Source organism: Mastigoproctus giganteus, chromosome 9 (genome assembly GCF_048544385.1).
Source record: "Mastigoproctus giganteus isolate SK-2022 chromosome 9, ASM4854438v1, whole genome shotgun sequence".
NCBI classification, from domain to species: Eukaryota; Metazoa; Arthropoda; class Arachnida; order Uropygi; family Thelyphonidae; genus Mastigoproctus; species Mastigoproctus giganteus.
The window spans coordinates 197,613,025-197,629,252 of NC_143583.1; the positions used below are offsets into that span (position 1 = coordinate 197,613,025).

Sequence of the window (16,228 nt, forward strand, 5' to 3'; positions counted from 1 at the left end):
TTCTTGCTTCTTGGTATGTTACTTTATTCTCAGTCTTATATTTTTAAATTTTGTTCCCTAGTTTCAAAACATCACACTTTTGAGAAAGCAGGATGCTCACCCTCGCAATTAGGACATTGTGGAGATGTAGCAGTACATTCGGTTTGTGCACGATTTTTAGATCCACAGTTCACAGAAGTAGTATCGCCCCAGCAAACTGTCCAGGAGTGTCCAAACCTCTGACATTTGTAACATTGTTAAGGAGTTAGAGATGTAGGTCAGACATGGCAATTTAAGTATCCTGTTTAAACTGAAGTCAGCAAATTCGGTAAATTAAAGGTCAAAATGATGTAGCACATTGGAATTACGTTACCTTCTTTTCGGACCATTATCCATTTTGCTTGTGTCACTTTCTGATCTTGTGACTCTTGGGCTATTTCCTCTTCTCAACAGTTTAACAGATCCGATTCACTTATAATTCCCTTGGAAGAGTTTAGTGTGGCAAGTGAAGAAATTTGAACTGGGATTCCACTTAACAATGTAAGCTTTAGTAAGTATTCTGAACATTTGGATTGAGTCGTTTCTATCAGTAGAACACCTGACTTTTTGACTATTTTTGGTGATGCTGCTGCATTCTCTAGACATCCTGTATGATGAAAAGGAAAAGTTTTCTGACTAGCTGTGGTTGACAAAGAGTGTATTATCAGAAATGCTTGTGGCTCCTGTTTGTTCAGGTCAGTTTTAAGTCTCTTTGGGAAAGAGAGGTCACAGTCAGTTGAATGGCTGTATATAAATTGGGAGCTCTTTGGCTCTGGTGGTGGATATTCACTCCTTTAGACCCAGTGGTTGGCTTTGCCGCACAGGTTTCCAGCCCTGTCACAAAAGTGAGAATGATGCCAACCAGTGAAAAAGCTAACCAAACTAACCTTTCTCAGCTGCTGGGAAAGGTTAGTTAGATTAGTTTTTAGCAAAATAAAAGGAAAGAGAACAGAGAGGTAACTTTACCTTTTGGGCTCTAGTGTACTGTTTGTAGAACTAGTAGTTGCTGATTTTAACAAAAATGGAAGAACTGAATATTAAAGAAAAAACTAATATATATATCTTTTAAACAGATTTTGTCAATCACTTGAACATGCTTGATCATCAAGTCACTTAGCACCTGGGTCCATTCAGTCCATGAACACATGCAGCTGTATAGACATAATACACAATGTTGTAATAAGGTCTAAGCAAATGATGTGCATACAACCAAATAACAACAATCTATAATATTCAAATCCAAACATCTAAATGGGTGACAATTAGCAAAACCACGATACCATTGTGGAAGACCCACAGGAAAGAAACATGAAGACTAAATGACTGCTCTCAATATTCTAATAAGAAAAGAAACCAAATGGGAGGATGATTTTTCCCACTATTCTAATACGTGTTTCAAGTTCTGTTCACACAAGAAGAAAGAGAGAGAGGGGACAAGGATGGGATTTACAAAAAGCAGCTCAGTCCAAATGCAATTTTAAAAGACATTTGGGTAATGATTTCTTAAATATTTATTATTGTTGCAAGATTTCTGCAACTCACCACACACGATCGAATATCAAAGAACATTGGAACACTGTTACTTGGCTGGATTACAAACATCAGCTAAGTTAGACTATATTATTTTTGAATATTTTGCATCGACATTCACACATGAGGAGTTATTCAGCGAGGGGAATGCCAGAGGTGTATTCAACTCTAGCAGTAAGATACAGAATCTTGAAATAACTGGGAGTAAAGTGGAGGAGAAACTGTTGAAGATAAACACAAGAAAGGCACCCGGGGTGGATGGGATCTATCCAGTTATATTAAAGGAGGCAGCAAAGGAAGTAAGCAAACCCTTAGCCATAATTATGAGAGCTTCCTTGGACTCAGGGGAGGTACCCATAGACTGGAAATGTGCAAATGTGACCCCAATTCACAAAGGAGGATCAAACGCTGACACAAGTAATTATAGACCTGTGAGCTTAACTTCTGTTCCAGGAAAATTAATGGAGGCACTGGTTAAAGAAGCATTGCAGGATCATTCAGACAAGACTTCAGTTATAGCTCAGACACAGCATGGTTTTGTTAAGGGGAAGTCTTGCCTGACCAACTTGATTGGATACTATGATGCAGTCACAAAAGAACTGGATGCAGGGAATAACTTTTATATTATATACTTGGATCTTAGAAAGGCTTTTGATACTGTTGCACATGGAAGGCTGCTACACAAATTGGAGCAGTGTGACATTGGAGGTAAATTGCTGCTATGGATAAAGGGGTGGTTGAGGGGGAGAAGACAGAGAGTGGTAATCAATGGACACATGCAGCTACACTGCTCATCGTGGACTGATGTTATTAGTGGAGTCCCTCAGGGCTCAGTGTTGGGTCCATTATTGTTTTCTGTATTTATAAATGATATTGATGATGGTATATCGGGCTTAATGTCCAAGTTTGCAGACGATACAAAGGTTGGCAGAGTTGTCAAGGACACTACTGACACTATGCTGCTGCAACAGGATCTGGAAAGGTTGAGCAGATGGGCTGAGAGGTGGCAAATGAAGTTTAACATTGACAAATGTAAAGTACTACACATGGGAAACAGCAACCCCAGAGCAACGTATCAACTCTGTGGTACTACACCGACAGTGGTAGAGAATGAAAGGGACTTGGGGGTGGTTGTGCAGGCAGATATGAAGTTCTCTGAGCAGTGCAGATGGGTTGCAAGAGTAGCTCATGGAGTATTGTCAATGATATACAGGAATTTTTCCAGCAGTGATAAGGAGGTGATTATTCCATTGTATAAGGCGATGGTCAGGCCACACCTAGAGTACTGTATACAGGTCTGGAGGCCTCATTTCAAGAAGGATGTAGAGCTGCTGGAACGAGTACAGAGAAGGGCAACAAGATTAGTGAATGGAACAAAGGGGTGCTGTTATGAAGAAAGGCTTAAGTTTTGCAAATTACAGTGTCTGGAGACTAGGCACCAGCGAGGTGATCTGACAGAGGTGATCTGACAGATGTAGGATAGACGTGCGGAAATTTGCCTTTAGCCAGTGGGTGGTTGGTTGGTGGGACAGACTTCCATCCCTTGTGGTGGAGGTTGATAGCCTAAATAAGTTTAAGGCTCAGCTGGACAGGTATTTTGAACGAACAGAGGGGTGAAGTGGAAGTGGTTTTTTTTTTTTTTTTTTTTGGCTGATGCTGCATAAGCTTGCTTTCTTGCATCAAATGCCTCTACTAATGCTAATGCTAATTACACAAAAAAAAGGTTTACTTACCTCAAATAATGATTTGTCTGGTATGACTGGCACAAATCCAACAAAATCGTAGACATGAGGAAGGTGTTCGAAGTCCTCATATTTCTCGCCGGTGAATATGGCCCTGACAGGTAACATTCTTCCAAATCCATAAGGAATAACTGTTTCATTATCTGCAAAATGATGAAAGTTCATCTAGATTACTATGAAAATAAACGTGTGTGTATGGTGCAAGTTTGCATTCATTCACACACCAATTCAACTGAAGTTTAACATTGACAAATGCAAAGCACTGCATATGGGTAGCAATAACCCAAGAGAAACATACCAACTGTGTGGTACTACATTCAGGGAAGTGGAAAGCGAAAAAGACCTGAGGGGTAATTGTGAAGTCAGATATGAAATTCGCTGAGTAGTGCAGACCGGCTGCCAGGGTAGGTCATGGAGGCTTGTCAATGATATATAGGAATTTTGCTAGCAGGGACAGGGAGGTGATTATCCCATTGCACAAGGCAATGGTCAGGCCACACCTTGAGTACTGTGTACAGGTCTGGAGGCCTCATTTTAGGAAGGATGTAGAGTTGCAAAAACGAGTACAAAGAAGGGCTACAAGATTGGTGAGGGGAACAAAGGGGTGCTCTTACCAAGAAAGGCTTAAGTTCTGCAAATTGCAGCACCTGGAGAGTAGGCACATGCAAGATGATCTGATTGAGGTATAAGGCCTTGAATGGATTCAGCAAGCTGAATGCTGATGGGATTCTTCCTCTTGCTCAGATTAAGAACCTGAGGGGGCATAGATTCAAATTGAGGAAAGACAGTTGTAGAATAGATGTGTGGAAATTTGCCTTTAGCCAGCAGTTAGTTGATTGGTGGAACAGACTGCCACCTTTTGTTATTGACGTTGATAGCCTAAATAAATTTAAGGCTGAGCTGGACAGGCATTTGGAACAAATGGAGGGATGAAATAGGAAGGGGTTTTTTTTTTTTTTTTTTTGGTTGATGCTGCACAAGCTTGCTTTCTTGCACCATATGCCTCTGCTAATGCTAATTCCATACACTGTCCCCGTTTCCCAAAAAAAATGGAAACCCGAAGATATGTTGACCACAGGAGGTAATAGGTGCATTTAAGCACATTATTTATCATTATTTATTGCACAGAGCTTATTATCAAAGTTATACTTCATACACATTTATTCTGCATTTTTAAAAATTTCTTTCCCATATTTCAAGTCACTGTTATAGAACAGTTCGTAATACTTCATTTGTCAAGTATAATAGTAGGATCAAAAGAAGTGATGTGCACTTAAATAACTTAAAAGTTAGCTAACTTCCCTAACCTAAAGTAATCAATTTTTTAATGTTACTGAGTAGAAATCAGTTGTGCAATTAGTAATCTCAACTACTAAGGAAGCAAGATAAAAGCAAAGAGATATTGTGGTTTTTCATTTATAAAAGATAAAAGAAAGGCAATGTTAATGAAATGTATGACTTTTTTTGCCCTTGTTATGTTTTAACTGCATACTTACTGTTTTTTTTTTTTTTTCTTAATGTAATACATATTATATTTTAAAGAACCAATACTTTTCAAATTTTAACTAACCTAACCTTCTTTTACAAACAAATAGATATATTTCATATATCTATTTGCATGTAAAAAAGGTTAGATTAGGTTAGGTTACTTAAGACTGTTTTTTTTAAAAACTAGGATCATGCAATGGCATCACATTCTAAGAAAAAAAAAAAAAAAAAAAAAAGGTTTTGATTTTAATGTCTAATATGACATTCAGTTTGAGTGATATTAGCTGTCAGTCCTGATTAGGAGCAGCTAATGAGGAACAGAAATCACCAAGTTCAGCTGTCAGTAATCTATCCATAATATTACCATAATTTTAGTTGATATTGACAAACACACTGCTTTGGGAAGCAAAAGGTTTATAAGTTATATATACCCAAAAAGCTGCCAAACTGAATGAATAACTACACAAAGATTTTCTGATGGAATGTTAAAATAAAATCACCACATACATATTAATATATCACGTGTTTTGGGGACTTGTGTGTGTGGGGGGGATGGAATTAATCACTGTGAAAGACAAAAAAAAAAAAAAAAAAAGATGATTAACACTAATCATTTTGGGAGAATGCCCTTTATTTTATTTCTTTTCCATCCCATGACTTGTACTGAAATGAAAGAATTAAAATTATCACATTCCAGCCATAATTAAAACAAACATTCTGTACTGTATATTTTCCAAATGTAGCTGACAAAAGTATTGTAGACCCAGATTAAGAGAATTCCCATCAATGAGTCTTCTTCTTCTTCTATAATAAATTCCCATCAATGAGTAATAATCCAAAACTGTCACTCATTAATGGGAAGGAATGCCAGGTTTCATTCAAGGTAGACAATTTTACAAGTATTTAGGTTATTTAAAAATATGATTAATAATGACATTATACTATTAAAAGCCCCCTCTTCCCCAGAGAAGTCAAGGGAGGAGTAGTTATATAAATTATACAAATAACCCCCCCTCTCTCTTTCTCTTCCCCCCCCCAAAAAAAAACGGCATGCCACTGAAGGAAAGTATGAAATAAGCTAAGTGACAGGAGAAGAAGTTAGCTGTTCCTTTTACTAAGTTATGCAACACTAGGTTTCTATAATAGGAAAAAATGAACACGTGCCCTGAAAAGTTTTGCTTCGAAAGTCACCCCCCCCTTTAACAATGTAACAAAGAGCATTAGGAGCATTAGCTCAGTGCAGGCAAAATTTTTTGGCTCCAGCTAACACAGAAGTTTTTCTTAAATTTTTACCATTTTATTGACTTAACTGGCATATTAATTTATTTTCTAGAAGTAGCTTTATATTCCTAGTTACAATACTTAGTTTATTTTGAAATTAGATAGAGATTTTGTGGGTTATTACTTAGTATCAGTAAAAATTGTACCATTCGAAACTTGCTGCCATTGCGTAGTATAGATACAGAATAGCATTATATATATCTCGAACTTGATAGCGTAAGGTATAACATAAAACTAGACAGAGTAATATGTAGCACTGTAGTAGGACTCTGTTAACTTAGAACAGCATTGGCAATTAATCAATTAAATTTATAAATCCTTTTAATTTTTATTGTTAATCAAATTGTATTTAAATGTAAATCATGCCCCATACTAGAGCAGCAAAGCAACATGCACAAAGTAGCAAATGTGCTGTGGCTCAGGGGAGAACCGAAGGGGCAATTCTACAACACATCATAGTTTAAAAAAATGTGCAAAATGGGACATGTTTGAATCTCTCTCGAATAGGACATGATCTAGCCATGGAGTGTGTGTGTGTGTGTGTGTGTGTGTGTGTGTGTGTGTGTGTGTGTGTGTGTGTGTGTGTGTGTGTGTGTGTGTGCGCGCGCGCACGCGCGTGCTAGGTGCAGGGAGTATGAAAAAATTAGGCATAAACTCAGCATTCTGATGGGCGTCTATGAGAGCTAGAAGAGTCGGGTAGATGCCCTCGAAGGAATTAAAATGGGGGTCCCATCAAGCTCTCAGCTGCCCAACTTAACACCAGAGCTCACTCTTATGAACCAGGCAACACAGTGGCAAACTTCAGGGCAGACTGCACTGGTTCCACAGGAGCTAGTTATTGTTGGTGACTCAACTGTCAGGAAAATGGGGAAATATATTGTGCAAAAAGGATAGGTGGAATAGGACCAGGGCAAAAGTTGATGACGTTGTAGAGCAGATATCATCTTTTAAGTACACAAAAGTGGTGATATCGTTGTACATGTTGGACTAATGACATTAAGTGTAGGAGATCTGTGGATTTACTTAGCAAGTACAGGTCAACGTTGAAAAAAAAAGTCGCAAATTAGGGTTAATTTAAAAGTGTCTACAATTCAGCTGAGACACGACAGGAAGGAGTATATGATGAGATCCTTGTCAATCAATTCGGCCCTGGAGAGATTGTGCAGAGCTCATGGGGTAGAATTTTTCTCAGCATGGTCTGTGCTTGTTAGCAGAAGAGATTGCTTCTACAGGGATGGATACATTTAAATAGAAAGGGTGCAAGAATATTCGCTGATGCTATCGAGGCAATATTAGGTGGGTTGGAAAACTGCTAGCTTGGTGCGAGGATTCACAGACTAATAGAAGCCACAGGCAGAGGTGAAATGATTGTTGCACTGCTTCTACTGGAATGAGCAGCAGCCCAGAAAGCAAGTTGCTGGGATTTCAGAAATTGCTGGAAGTCGGGAAACAAGTAAATACATGGGCTGTGCTAGAGTAACTAAAAGTAACAACAGGTGCATGTATACTTGCATATATACCCATGCTAGGAGTGTAGTGAATAAATTTAATGAATTTGATGTGCGGGTTAAGACATCCAAGATGGATATTGTTGTGATATCAGAGACATGGTGTCACTCAGATATAAGGGATGCAGAATTGGAGTTTGGGAAGTATAATGTGTACAGAAAGGATAGACAGGACAGGAAGGGAGGAGGGGTTATGCTGTTAATTAAGAAACATAAAATCTAAGGAAGTGCATCCAGTTGACACAGATGGACAGTGCAATGTTGAGTCAGTTTGGTGTGACATAAGCACTGGGAAAGTAAAACTGAGGGTATGAGTTTTTTATAGGCCTAATGACACTGATGAGTACAATGAACAATTCTACAGAGAAATAGAGTGGGCCAGTATATCAGAAGGTCTTACAGAGTACGGAGTATTTTTGGGTCTAACGGCACCAGGGATTTACCCCATCCTCGTGTATGTTCTTTGTATCGAGGACAGTACGCTGTCAAGGCCAGAGGTCTAAAAGTGTGTGGATCATGTATTGTGTAATATGTTGTGCCCCTTGTTCCTCTGGCTTGTTAGCCGCCAGACCACAGATAGGACCTGTCGTTTACGTACTCCGCCACGTGGAGGCCAGCCAGGTGTTCCCTTAAAGTTTGCTCTGGCAGGTCCTACCACCTATTTTCCTGAGATTTCAGTGGCTAGGACCTAAAAATAAAAAAAAAAAAAAAATAATAATAATAAAATAAATCAAAAAAAAATAAATAAATAAAAAAATAATTAAAATAAAAATTCTTCTTTTCTTTTGGGCACAGATGGTACATTATACATTGCTTAGACGGCCTATAAGGGATAAGCGCTGGAGGTGATAAGATTTCCTAATAGGTCGGGCATGAATTTTGGTGTTTTAAATTTGTACATGTAGGGCAGCTGCTATTGTAAGGAGAGAGAGATGGGAGGGGAGGTGGAAGACTGAGGGGTTGGAAATTGGAAGTAAGGGGTCTATAGAGAAGATGACCCCTGTTGAAATAGTGTGGCATGCCCATGCCCCACCAGAGGAGAAAGAGGGGTGGCAGGAGGGGGAGGAGACAGCAGGCCATCCCCTCCCCCCCCGTGCTAGGGAAAGAGGAGTAAAAAGCAGGCTAGACAGAGCCGGGGCACTATATGGCTGTATGACATCATAAGATGCAATCTTCGAGGTCCGAGTCCAAGTTGCAATCTTCGTCTTTGCATTAGTCCGGTGGAGGTCCAAGTCCAGAAGTCAGGTCCAGTTTGTTACGTTCATGTGTTGTATCTGCTTCAGGTGGTCATTAGTTCAGAGTTTCGCAGTCATCTCAGGTAGTTACGTCTGTGTTTTCATAGGTTAGTGATAATGTGGCAGGGATCTTTGTCTTTCAAAGAGTTCGCGGGAAAAGATGGTGAAAGCCCGGTAATTATCTTCTTCTTGCAATATTATTTCTTCTCAGTTTCTTAGCAATGAGTTGATGCATGTATATAGCTGAAATCCGAGGTCCTCATAGTTGTCACAGTCATGGATAAGATGTTCCCAGGTTTCCTCCTGACTGCAATTACAGCTCGGGTTGTCAGAGATTCCCTCTGAAGGAGCCGTGTCCCGTAAGAAGGAAGGTAGTGTGCAAGCCAGGGGAAAACCAGGATGGGGAAATAGGATATACCCTACTGACATCGGGTATAAATTTTTTGGTGACTTGCCCTTTTACGGTAAGATTCCATCTATTTTGCCAGATAGATTGCAGGTGTTTCGTTAACCTCTTATTTTCTGAGGATTTGCTTTTCTGTGGATCTGTTGTGTAGCCTAGATAAGTTGTGGTTCTTCCTTTCGAATGTTGGTGTAGCAGCCCACAGCGCACAATCTCCAGGTCCAGGGGAAGGAAGCCCGCCAGGACCTGGAGCGCATGGGTGCTCACTGTGCAGCAGGCTCTAGTTGTTGTCAATAGTATGGATCAGTGGATCGACTCCAGCTTTTTCTTGTTGACTGCTGTGTTTGCTTTCTGATACCAGGCGCCTGCACCATAGGCAAGGATAGGGATGAAGAGAGCTTTGTATAGAAGGGAGAGGGCCCTCTTCTTTAGTCCCCAGTCCCTCCTGGTAATTTTGGTTATCAGGGCTGAGAGCCTCCTTGTTTTCGTTCTGAGATAACAGAGATGAGATGTGAAGTTCAAGTTTCGGTCTAGTATTATTCCTAAGTATTTTAGTTCCTGTTTGAGTTTGATGGTCGTTCCATTTATTTTGATTAGTGGAGGTCTACTAGGGTCAAGAGCACCACCGAGGAGTATTGAGTTTGTTTTTTCGGTTGAGATCGTTAGAAGATTCCTCTTGGCCCAATCCTGTAGCACGTGTGTGTGGCATGACGAGAGCCTTGATGAGAGCCTTGTTGATCAATTCGGCCCTGGAGGGATTGTGCAAGGCTCAAGGGGTAGAATTTTTTTCAGCCTGGACTGTACTTGTTAACAGGAGAGATTGCTTCTACAGGGATGGGATACACTTAAATAGAAAGGGTGCAAGAATTTTTGCTGATGCTGTCGAGGCAGTGTTAGGTGGGTCGGAAAACTGCTAGTTCGGGGGGGGGGATACAAGGACTAATAGATTAACAGTAGCCACTGGCAGAGGTGGAAGTGATTCTTGCACTGCTTCTATTGAAATGAGCAGAAGCCTGAAAAACAAGATGCAGGATATTTCAGAGACTGCTGGGAGTCATTGCGGTACAAGTAAACATATGGGTTGTGTTAGGGTAGCTAAGAATAGAAACAGGTGCATGTATACCTGCGTGTACACCAATGCTAGGAGTTTAGTAAATAAATTTGATGAATTTGAGGTATTGCTCAAAACATCAAAGGCAGATATTGTTGGGATATCAGAGACGTGGTGTCACACAGATATAAGTAATGCGGAACTGGAATTTGGGGAATACAATGTGTATAGAAAGGATAGACAGGACAGGAGGGGAGGAGGGGTTATGCTATTAGTTAAGAAACACATAAAGTCCAAGGAAGTGAAGCCAGTCGACATCGATGGACAGGGCAGTGTCGAGTCAGTTTGGTGTGACATAAGCATAGGGAAATCAAAATTGAGAGTAGGAGTGTGCTATAGGCCTAATGATTCTGATGAGTACAATAAGATATTGTACAGGGAAATGGAGTGGGCCAGTAAATCGGAGAGTCTTATAATGGGGGATTTTAATTTCCCAGATATTGACTGAAATTTGTGGGTTGGTCACTCGCACACTAGCAAGGCTTTTGTGGATTTATTGGATGATTGTTTTCTACATCAGCATGTTCGTGAGGCAACAAGAGGGAGCAATACTCTTGATCTGATTATCAGTAGTGATTCTTCTTGCATTAAGAATCTGCAGATAAATGAACCACTAGGTGGCAGTGATCACAGTGTGTTGAAGTGGGATTTACTCAAGGAGGTAACTACCATCAGAGGTAAAGGGAAGGGTTTTTGTTTTCGTAAAGGCGACTATGATGGTCTGAGACAGTATTTAAATTCTATACAGTGGGACCAACTGATGATGTTACCAACAGCAAACTGAAAATGGGAAGCATTCAAGGAACTAATCTTGGAGGCTACCAGGCTGTACATACCAACTAAGAAATATTGTTCAAGGTTTAGGATTAAATGGTTGTCAGATGAACTAATGAGACATGTGGCAGAGAAGAAAAATGCATGGGATACATACAAATTAATGGGTGATATGGAAGCCTATGATAGATATAAGTTGGTCTGTAACCAAGTCACAAAGGAGATTAGGCAGACTACAAAAAATCCTTGGCAAAGGATGCAAAGAAAAACAGAAAAGAGTTCTTTACATATTTAAACTCAAGAAGGAAAGGGATGAATCAGATTGGTCCACTGGATATTGATGGTTCAACAGTTGAGGATCCTGCTCAGGTGGCTAACAATCTAAACGAGTATTATGCATCTACATTCACGCATGAGGAGTTATTCAGGAAGGAGAATGATGTAGGTAAAGTAAACATTGGCAGTGAGCTGGATGATTTTGTAATAACTGAGAGGAAAGTGGAGGAGAGATTGTTGAGGATAAACATAAAAAAGGCACCTGGGGTGGATGGGATCTATCCAATTATATTAAAGGAGGCAGCAAAGGAAGTAAGCAAACCCCTAGCCATAATTATGAGAGCTTCTTTGGACTCAGGGAAGGTACCCATAGACTGGAGATGTGCAAATGTAACCCCAATTCACAAAGGAGTATCAAATGCTGACACAAGTAATTATAGACCTGTTAGTTTAACTTCTGTTCCAGGTAAATTAATGGAGGCACTGGTTAAAGAAGCACTGCAGGATCATCTAGACAAGAATTCAGTTATAGCTCAGATGCAGCATGGTTTTGTTAAGGGCAGGTCTTGCCTGACCAATTTGATTGGATACTATGATGTAGTCACAAAAGAACTGGATGCAGGGAATAACTTTGATATTATATATTTGGATCTTAGAAAGGCTTTTGATACTGTTGCACATGGAAGACTGCTGCACAAATTGGAGCAGTGTGGCATTGGAGGCAAACTGCTGCTATGGATAAGGGGATGGTTGAGTGGCAGAAGATAGAGAGTGGTAATCAATGGACACTGCTCAACGTGGACTAATGTTATTAGTGGAGGTCCTCAGGGTTCAGTGTTGGGTTCGGTGTTTATGAATGATATTAATGATGGGATATCAAGTTTAATGTCCAAGTTTGCAGATGATACAAAGGTTGGCAGGGTTGTTAAGGACGCTACTGACGCTATGCTGCTGCAACAGGATCTGGAAAGGTTGAGCAGATGGGCTGGGAGGTGGCAAATGAAGTTTAACATTGACAAATGTAAAGTACTACATATGGGAAACAGTAACCCCAGAGCAACGTATCAACACTCTGCGGTACTACACTGACAGTGGTGGAGAATGAAAAGGACCTGGGGGTAATTGAGCAGGCAGATATGAAGTTCTCTGAGCACTTCAGACGAGCTGCAAGAGTAGCTCATGGTGTATTGTCAGTGATATACAGGAATTTTTCTAGCAGGGATAAGGAGGTGATTATTCCCTTGTATAAGGCAATGGTTAGGCCACATCTTGCGTACTGTATACAAGTCTGGAGGCCTCATTTCAAGAAGGATGTAGAGCTGCTGGAAAGGGGTACAGAGAAGGGCAACAAGATTAGTGAATGGAACAAAGGGTTGCTCTTACGAAGAAAGGCTTAAGTTTTGCAAATTACAGAATCTGGAGACTACGCACCGGCGAGGTGATCTGATAGAGGTGTATTAGGCTTTGAATGGTTTGAGCATGCTCAATGCCAATGGGATTCTTCATCTTGCTCAGAATAATCACCTGAGAGGGCATAAATTCAAATTGAGGAAGGACGGATGTCGGATAGATGTGCGGAAATTTGGCTTTGGCCAGCGGGTAGTTGGTTGGTGGAACCGACTTCCATCACTTGTTGTTGAAGTTGATAGCCTAAACAAATTTAAAGCTCAACTGGACAGGTATTTCGAACGAATGGAGGGGTGAAATGGGAGTGGTGTGTTTTTTTTTTTTTTTTGGCTGATGCTGAATAAGCTTGCTTTCTTGCATCATATGCCTCTACTAATGCTAATGCTAATGACTGCCTATGGCCTCCAGTTGAGCCCTGCTGTCTGCTTGAAGCATCATAATCAGATCATCAGCATATGCCTGTGTAGAGACATTTGGAACATCCAGATTTAAAAACTCATCAAGCACCAGGTTCCACAGGAGTGGCCCCAAGACGAATCCCTGGGGGCAACCCCTGTAAACCGGTCTGGATACAGAGGTAAAGGGAGTGCTGACAGTGATTCTTCAGTTTTCCAGGTACGATTTCATGTAGCGAAATAGATTTGATGGGATTTCAGCCCGTCGGAGCCTGGCCAGAACACTTGGCCACCAGAGGGAGTCAAAGGCTCCAGCGAAGTCAATTGAGATGAGGAGAAAATATTTCCTGTTACAGTTTCTGACTGCATCGATGATCCTCTCGAGGGCATCAGTGGTGGAGCATCCCTTCCTGAAACCAAATTGGTTTCTTGACATCAATTGAGTATTCTGGTAACGGTTTTCAATTCTGTGGTAGATGAGTCGCTCAACGAGCTTGCTCAGCATCGACAGCAGAGCAATAGGCCTGTATGAGCCTGGCATGTCCTGGGGTTTAGTGGGGTTTTTCAGGATAAGTCTGACTCAGGCTGTCTTCCACAAAGTTGGAAAGAAACCCCTCCATGAGGCATTGATTTGCTAGGTTTAATATAGTATCCGGTATAATTTCCACTGCCTTTTTTAGTATTTCCAGCTCTATTTGATCTTCGCCGGGAGTTTTCCTCTTTTGCATTTTGGCTGCAGCTATGTTGAGTTCCGTTATCGTGAGAGGGGGCTCCACTGTCTGGGTGGAGTATTTATCATTCCCCTCGCAGAATTCTCTGTTCGTGCGTGTGTGGAATTATTGAAGGTAGGAGGATATGGTCCAATATATTATTAATGGAAGAGTGCCAGGATCTGGTATATGTCCCTTGAGATGTTAAGGTGGCAGCAACGACTTCTCCCGTGGGGAATTTACTGGTGGTGATTTTATATACCACTCCCCAGGGGTCTGCATTTCCCACTGTGGATACAAGGTCTTCCCAGGAGTGTCTCTTTCTTGTTTTATTTGAGCCGTATATTGGTTCCTGACCTCCCAGTATTGCTGTCTGAGTATGTCAACCTCTGCTTGGGGCCAAGATCTGCGTGCCCTTTGGAACCTTTTTCAGGCATTATTCACTCGCTGTCTTATTGCCTGGAGTTCCAGTGACCACCAGTGGACCGCTTTGGGAACGAGCTTCTTCTTCCTGATGGCCATGTTTGCTGCTTCAGTTATAAGCAGCGTTACTTTTTGTTAGTGTTGGTCTGGATTGAGATATTTTGGGTCGAAATTCCTGGCTTTTTCCATCAATGTTTGTTGGAATAAGTTCCAGTCTGCTTTTTTGGATGGCGTATCTTGGAGAGAGGAATCTAGGTGGATACTGTGCTACGAGGGAGTGGTGGAGGTCAAAGGTTAGGACTCTGTGGTCTAGTCTAGTATTCTTGTACCACCCAGAGGGAGAGATGCCCAACAATCGACCAAGTGGCCAAAGTTACATCTATGTATGCCTCCCATAGTGTGCTGGAGAAAGTTGACGGTTGATTAGGTCTGTTCAGAACTGCTAGATTACTGGTGGAGATATAATCCTCCAGGCGCTGATCATGGGAGATTTTAACTGTAACTTGTGGGTTGGTCACTCAAAATCAGCAAGCTTGTGTGGATTTATTGGATGATTGTTTTATACAGCCGCATGTTAGAAAGGCAACAAGAGGGAGTAACACTCTTTATCTGATTATCAGCAGTGATTATTCTTGCATTAACAATTTACAGATTAAGGAGCCACTAGGAGGCAGTGATCACAGTGTACTGATATGGGATTTATTTAAGATGTAACTACCATCAGGGGTAAAGGGAAGGGTTTTTGCTTTCATAAAGGTGACTACAGTAGTCTCAGAGATTTTTTAAATTCTACACAGTGGGATCAACTGATTATGTTACCAATGGTGAATTTTAAATAGGAAGCCTTCAGGGACTTAATCTTAGAGGGTACTAGGCTTTTCATACCAACTAAGAAATACTGTTCAAAGTTTAGGCCTAAATGGATATCAGATGAATTAATGTGGCTCGTGGCACAGAAGAAAAATGCATGGGATGCACATAAATTATCAAGCGACATAAGCTGGCAAATATAAGCTGGTCTTTAATCAAGTCACAAAGGAAGTTAGGTAAGCGAAGGCAAATTATGAAAAATCTTTGGCAAAGGATGCAAAGAAGAACAGCAAAGACTTCTATACTTATATAAACTCTAAAAGGAAGGGGATAAATCAGATTGGTCCACTTGATATAAATGGTTTGACTGTAGATGATCATTATCAGATACCTGCCGAACTAAATGGGTATTTTGCATCTACATTCACACATGAGAAGGTATTCAAGGAGGAGAGGGCCAGATGTTTATCAAACTCTAATAGGGAGTTAAATGATTTTGTAATAACTGAGAGCAAAGTGGAGGAGAAATTGTTGAAATTAAACATACGAAAGGCACCTGGGGTAGATTGAATCTGCCCAGTTATATTAAAGGAGGTGGCAAAGGAAGTAAGCAAACCCTTAGCCATAATTATGAGAGCATCCTTGGACTCGAGGTGAAGTCCTCACGGACTGGAGATGTGCAAATGTATCTCCAATTCACAAAGAGGGATCAAAGGGTGACACGAGTAATTACAGACCTGTTAGTTTGACTTCTGCTTGAGGGAAAATAATGGAATCATTGGTTAGAGGACTGTAGGATAATCTAGACAAGACAGCAGTAATAATTCAGACACAGCATGGCTTTTTCAAGAGGAAAGTCTTGTCTGACCAATGTGATTGGATACTACGATATGGTCACAATGGAACTGGATGCAAAAAATAATTTTGATATCATATACTTGGATTTCAGGAAAGCTGTTGATACTGTTGCACATGGAAGACTACTGTACTAACTGGAGCAGTAAGCCATTAAGGGCAAGCTGCTACAATGGATAAAAGGATGATTGAGTGGGAGAAGACAGAGAATGGTAATCAATGGATACTGCTCTATGTGGACTAATGTTATTAGTGTTGTCCC

General features: G+C 40.7%; 1 protein-coding gene across 1 annotated transcript in view; it reads right to left on the reverse strand.

Moving 5' to 3' along the window:
• Positions 1-16,228, reverse strand: part of LOC150081007 (uncharacterized) — a 193,640-nt gene that overhangs the window by 97,889 nt on the left and 79,523 nt on the right. The window contains exon 6 of the mRNA XM_090380885.1: positions 3,282-3,433. Coding sequence (XP_090237011.1) covers positions 3,282-3,433 — 152 coding nt within the window. The remainder of the gene's footprint in view (positions 1-3,281; positions 3,434-16,228) is intronic.